The sequence below is a fragment of the Oryzias melastigma genome, unplaced genomic scaffold, assembly GCF_002922805.2.
Source record: "Oryzias melastigma strain HK-1 unplaced genomic scaffold, ASM292280v2 sc00656, whole genome shotgun sequence".
NCBI lineage: Eukaryota > Metazoa > Chordata > Actinopteri > Beloniformes > Adrianichthyidae > Oryzias > Oryzias melastigma.
In genome coordinates, this window is record NW_023417244.1 from 25,111 (window position 1) to 31,819 (window position 6,709).

The 6,709-nt window shown below is 39.6% G+C and overlaps 1 protein-coding gene across 1 annotated transcript; it reads left to right on the forward strand.

Annotated features, from left to right (window-relative positions):
• Positions 1-2,346: 2,346 nt before the first annotated feature.
• LOC112138854 (tripartite motif-containing protein 16-like) lies at positions 2,347-4,526 on the forward strand. Its single transcript, XM_024261515.2, has one exon. The coding sequence runs from the start codon at positions 2,414-2,416 to the stop codon at positions 4,049-4,051; it is 1,638 nt and encodes a 545-aa protein (XP_024117283.1). The 5' UTR covers positions 2,347-2,413; the 3' UTR covers positions 4,052-4,526.
• Positions 4,527-6,709: the final 2,183 nt, after the last annotated feature.

Here is a 6,709-nt window from a genome sequence, read left to right on the forward strand (position 1 = left end):
CACTAATTTGTTGATGCACATCAGTTTCCTCTTCTTCTGATTCACTGTCATGGTCATTTTCTACTATTTGTCCATCATCTGCTGGCATGTCTTCAGCTGGCACAGACATTTTAGTAAACCTTAGCTACCTTGACTTCAGTTCTGATGAGAAAAAAATGTACTTCAGGATCACTCTTCAAAAGGCCTCTTGGTCAGTGTTCATTCAGCAAGCACTGGAGATTTCCTTGACTCTGGTCTGTCTGCCTCTCCGCACACTTTGGAGTCTCTCTCGTCCTGTGCCACTGGCGTCGATCCTCCCAGGATATTCAGCCGGATCCGTCTTCACCACTGCCGTATTCTATTTGTTGCAAGCCAAAAGTTAAAGGGAAACCACACTCCTGGTACCAAAATATGAAGCCGGATTTGATGACACACGTGCTTCAAATAATTTCTTGTGGGATCCTTTATTTTCCCTGTTTGGCAGTTTTTAGAAGAAAAAACTAAATGAACAATCAAACTTAAAAAGTTAACAAGAAGAATACGACAGTGGCACCAAATGGACACATGTCCCTGAAGCCAACAGAAACAACGTTCTCAAATTTCACCATTCAAGACACCTATCAAAACAGAACAAAACATAAGGCTTTCTTGGTGTCTGTAAAACACACTTTTAACCACTGTTCAAAACACAAAAATATCATCTGGCTAAGATAATTCCAGATACAGAACACAAGAAATTCTCACCGATGCAACGTGCAGTCTACCCCCTTTTTCTCCTGTCTTCCGGGATTTTTCCATAATCCTCTATGCACAAGACGTGAAATTGGCGCTATCTGAATAGTAAAACTATGCCCTCTGCTGTCCAAAAGTGGAACATACACAACAAGTCCAGTAACTAAAATACACTTGTTACCACCCGGTTACATGTGTTTTAGAAAGTGTTATTATTTATTTGTTATTTGTACAGCTCCTTGAGGTGTTTTTAACAGGAAATGGGCTTTGTTACTTCACTTTGTCAAGTTTATCAGTCATGCCATTGAACTTCATCCATCCTCTCCTTTCTGGGCTTGAGTAATCAGCATTTACAAGCTCAGTTCTATAGATTCTGGCACAAAGGCAAAATCTGTTCATTTGACAGCAGCGTGTGACCTGTAACACTAGAAGGCACAGTTCTTGCACTATTTTAGAGATAGTAAAAGTTTAAATATACCACGACATCAGTCATGTTCTAAGCTTTAATTGGAGACATGTTTTGTGAAAATCGGTTTAAAAAATGAGGGAGTTAGCCTGATTTTTGTATAGCTATGCATGCATGAAGCAGCGGCATTCTGTTGATGTGACTCGCCGCATAGCAATGGTGCCCACGCGCACGTCTCTGTCTATAGCAGCGAATAGACAAGGGCCAATCCAGTAATATATAGAAATATGTAAGATGCTGCTTTTGCAAAGCCTGACAGAAGGACTACAGGTGTTCTAAAGATCTGTCCTACCTCGTGAGATTTTCCTACCCGTGGCGCAAACTGATAACTATCCAAATGTCCTACCTAATCATTAGATAATCCTAACTACTGTAAATGAACTGATATACAGTTTTGATGTTTGGTCGTAAACACAGCAGGGTAGGAGAGAATTATGGGCGGAGTAGGACAGAATTACGGAAAAGCAGCGCGACCTCATGGGGCATCAGACGAACAGCTTTACAGCGAGGGAGCGTATTGTGATCACAAGATTTAGGGGTAGCACAGATTTATGGGCGGTCCGCTAAGACTGAAAAAGATGACGTATTTTCGATTTGCGCATGCACAATAACTGTAGGTAGGACAGAATCACAGGTAGGAAGGATATATAGAACATCGGCGCAGCTGAAGGTTTGCAGTCATTTATAGATGTCAACAGCCAAAAAATGATTTAGGGTTTGGTTACCCTAAAACTAACATTGAATCTGCTGAAATGATTTACATTAGATTTAAGTAGCATCAACTGGATAAAGTTTTTTCCACCAATTTTTCTATGCAGTAAAGACAGATTTTCTACTGTTAATACATTGAAGCCTCTCATTTTAGTCATAAAATTTCTTCTTATGAGTTTTTTTATTAAAAAAAAAACCCAAAAAGAGTACAAACGCTTTTTTTTGGACTCCAAACTGCACCGACTAACATTCAAAGTTCATTCTCCTCTTCTGTAGCACATTTCACACATAAATAGTATAAAAGTATTAAACAGTTTGAAGTTCACAATAACAGCATTTCTGTTACTGGGTGTGACTGGACCTCTGCTTCCTGTTCATAGTCCAATATGTTGTTCCTGCTCCCTTTCCCGTCACTGATCTGTTAATGATTCATGTAAAACTGAATTCATGCAGAACAGTGAAGGAGGAATAAGTCTTTATCTTGAAACAGAAAGAGAGATTAAACATTCCCTAAAGGACACAGAAATGGCGCAGCAAGTTAATGTGGATAAAGAGAAGCTGATCTGTTCGATCTGTTTGGATCTGCAGAAGGATCCGGTCACTATTCCTTGTGGACACAGTTACTGTCTGGAATGTATCCAGAACTTCTGGGGAGAGGAACAAAAAGCTCTCAGCTGTCCTCAGTGCAGACAAAGCTTCACTTCAAGGCCTGTCCTGGTAAGAAACACTATTTTAGCAGAGTTGGTGGAGGACGCAAGAAAAGCAGAGCTTCAACCGTCTTCATCTGAGCGTTCTCTAACTGGACCAGAACATGTCGACTGTGATTTCTGTGAAGGAAAGAAGCTGAAAGCTGCCATGTCTTGTCTGACCTGTTTGGCTTCTTACTGTGAGCAGCACCTCCAGCCCCATTTTAGGGTTGCTGGGTTAAAGAAGCACAAGCTGGTCAAAGCCACTCTAAAGCTTCAGGAGAACATCTGTCCTTGTCATGATGAAGTGATTGAGATCTTCTGCCGCACTGATCAGAAGTGTATTTGTATTCTCTGCTCCATGGATGAACACAAAGGTCATGACATGGTGTCTGCTGCAGCAGAAAGGGCTGAAAGACAGACAAAGCTGGGACTGGATCGACAAAAAGTCCAAGAGAGAATCCTCAAGTTAGAAGAAGATTTAGAAGAGCTTCAGCAGACGGTGGAGACCATCAATCTGTCTGCTGAGAAAAGCATCAAAGAAAGTCAGAACGTCTTCAAAGGTTTGATCCGTCTCTTGGAGCAAAAATGCTCAGAAGTGGAGCAGAAGGTCAAATCCTATCAGATGGAGGAAGTGAGGAAAGTGGAAGAACTCCAGGAGAAGATGCAGCAGGAGATCACCAAACTGAGGAAAACAAAGGCTGAGCTGGACCAGCTCTCACCTACAGAAGATCATCTCCATTTTCTCAACAACTACTCCTCCCTGTCAGATCTGAGTGTCTGTACAGACTTAGCCAGCTTTCAACAAGCTCAGCACTGCTTTGATGATGCTCTCAAAGCTGTGTCTGAGGACACAGAGAAGCTGGAGGAGACTCTCAGAGACCAGACCACAAAGATTTCACACACACTGGATGTTATTCTGTTTGAAGACTTCAGATCCAGAGAGGACTTCATGAAGTACTATCATCAGATCACACTGGATCCAAACACAGCAAACACACGTCTATCTCTGAGTGAACAGAACAGAACAGCAACATGGACACTTGTAGAGCAGAAATATTCAAATCATCCAGACAGGTTTGTTGAAAGGTCTCAGGTTCTGAGTGCAGAAGGTCTGACTGGATGTTGTTACTGGGAGGTGGAGTGGAGTGGGAGGGTTGATGTGTCAGTTGCATACAAAGATATCAGTCGTACAGGAACCCGTGATGAATGTGGGTTTGGATGTAATGATAAATCCTGGGCATTGAGGTGTTCACTCACTGGATATGAATTTTACCACAACAAGAGCCGTGTTTCTATTTCAGCTCGTCGATCCTCCAGAGTTGGAGTTTATTTAAATCACAGAGCAGGAACTTTGTCTTTCTACAGCGTTTCTGACTCCATGACTCTCATACACAAAGTCCAGACCACATTCACTCAGCCTCTGTATGCTGGATTCAATATTAAGTTTGGAGGAAAGATCAGGTTGTTGGATTAAAGTAAAAATCAGTCACTGATCTGTGAGTGTCAATGAATAAATATATCTGCAGTGTAGAAAACCAAAAATCTGGAAATTATTGTGTAACTAATAATAAAGAGTAAATAAGAATGTAACATCTAATCTTTTTAAAAAAATAGTTTTTGTTTATTAATCAAGACAACAGTCAAAACACAGGGTTTATTGTGTGATTAAAATGTGAAAAAATATAAAAAATGCAGTTTTGTAATAAACTTACCTTTAAAGAAAACAAAAAGAAAAAACATAACATAAAAAAATTCTACTAAATGTAAAAAAAGAATAAAAATGATTTCTTAACAACACAACTGAACACGAGTACATGAGCTTCAAGAAGACGTCCTCAAAGCTTCATGAAATCTTCAAGTAAAATAGTTTGCTGATTATCTTTGTTGTTTGTTTTTCTGCTAAGTAGTAGTAGTAGTTCACTTTCAGCTTATCCCTTTCGGGGTCGCCACAGCGTAACAGCTTCCTCTGTTTCGCATCAGTGATTTGGCAGTTTTTTTGCCGGATGCCCTTCCTGACACAACCCTGTACTTGAGGGGCACAGGGACCCAGTTAGGCAGCAGGGTCAAGGGTCTTGCCTAAGGACCCAATCTGGGTGGGATTAGTAGACAACCCTGGGAATCGAACCCAGGGCTCCTGCATGCCAGCCCTTCACCTAGCCCACTGAGCCACCCAGCTGCTTTTGAGCCACCCAGCTGCTTTTTTTCTGCTAAGTAGTAATGTATTAAATTTAGTTTTCTTTTGCTGTAAATAGTATAATATAAAATGTTTTGAATTGTGAAAATTGTAATCCCTGTCTTGTGTTTTGCAGTTAATAACAGTGAGTCAAAAATCAAAAGTGTGTAATTGTTTGATCAGGGATGAGATGCAGATGAATATTTACTGATTTTATGATCAAATTATGTTTAATCTTTTGTTTCAAGAAGTGGCTAAGTCTGTGATTTAAATTAAAAGTTAAAACTGTTTTCTTTAAGGTGTTAAAGTCTGCATGGATGTCTGTTTATAAACCAAATTTTAAGAAGACTTTATGTGGGTTCAATATTTCTATAATAAAATAAATATCAAAGGAACAACAGATTGTTGGTTATGATATGTAAAATTAAAAACAATATAAGAAAATTCAATGTCTCTTTGACTCTTCATCATTAAGACCAGATATCATTGCTATCCAGAAACAGAACATCTGTCATGTTTTTCATCTTTTGTTTCCACACTGCAACATAAATTGCGTAAATCTGTAAGTCAGGAAACTGATTCTGAAAAAGTCTCATCTCTCAAATGACCTGTTAGTTTCTCATGTACACAAGAAACCAGAACTATTGATACTTTAGGGGCTCCATAGAAAGACATAAAGAAAGAGTATAAATCAGGGGCGGAGCTACAGCCCCCCAATCAAAGAGCTCTTGCCACCCCAAATTTTTGAGTCAATAATGAGAAACACCACTTGATGCTCACAGATGCGTTCTCCCCTAAAACTGGTTTAGCTCAAAATCCACCCAAAATGTCATCTATATTCCTCCACTCCTGGTCCTTAACATCAATAGGAGAGTTAGGAACCTTTTTCAAGCATTAGTTTCACGTAGGACGGGTAATAGGCGGAGCTCCATCCACCATCTATTCTTTACGAAGACCAAGTTGAGCTGAAGCCTCACTTTTGCTGACAAATGTTCCAATCTAAGGTAAGTTTTGTAAAGATAAAATATGTAAATACTTCATGAATACTTGTCTCAATGCCACAAAGCACTAGAGCACTTATGATGAATATTTTTGAAGATATTTGATGATTTGGGTTTGTCGCGACTGCAAAGAAAATGTGGAGCCTCATCTAAACGCTGTTCAATCAACACTCGCACATATTTTCTTTAGAACCTGCTCTAACACAGATTATTTATAGTTATTTTAGTATCATTTTGGTGGGATAAATGTGATTTCTGACCATTATAAAACGTGATTTATTATAGTGATTTAGTTATGGAAGCATTTAACAATTCACAATTATTAAATATTTGTTCTTTTTTATTGCAAATTATTGGGAGGCACAGATTCTGGCTGGATCAGCAGCAGACGACAGAATCCATGTCCCCTCTCGTTTTGTTAAAAAAAATTTACAAGACAGTAAACTCACAAAAGCACCAGAATAAAGTCTGTCATAATGAATCACCTTCTTTTTATGCTTTTTGGGACAAAATATGTATGTTATGAAACCGGCCGGCACTCCCGTGTTGATAGTAATGTTAGGAGGGAAACCAGCAGCTCCTCCTGTCTGTTGAACAGCAGTTTGAGAGGAAGAACCGCTGAAGTCCAGCTAAAGTCATTCCTGCACAGGAAGTCCACAGAGATACTGAGGGACTCTGACCAGAGGTGGTGAATGAGCATCAATGCTGAAGATTTTCACAATAAAAGAGTCAGACTCTAATGTGGAGAATGCAGCTTTCATCTGTGTCTACACAGAAACAGAAACTGCTTTACTGTGTGTTTGCTGATTAGCAACAAACCTAAAATAATCTATTTACCATCTTTTCCGGTTCCTGTGACGTCATTTCCAGGTGAGCGTTACCCAGTGCTTGGTCGTTGCTTCTGTAGCTCCTGCTTTTGTCTTTTAGTGAGTAAACTACTGTGTTAACCGTTGCTCTC

Coding starts and splice junctions, on each gene's coding strand:
- LOC112138854 (XM_024261515.2), top strand. CDS start 2,414: ATGGCGCAGCAAGTTAATGTGGATAAAGAGAAGCTGATCTGTTCGATC.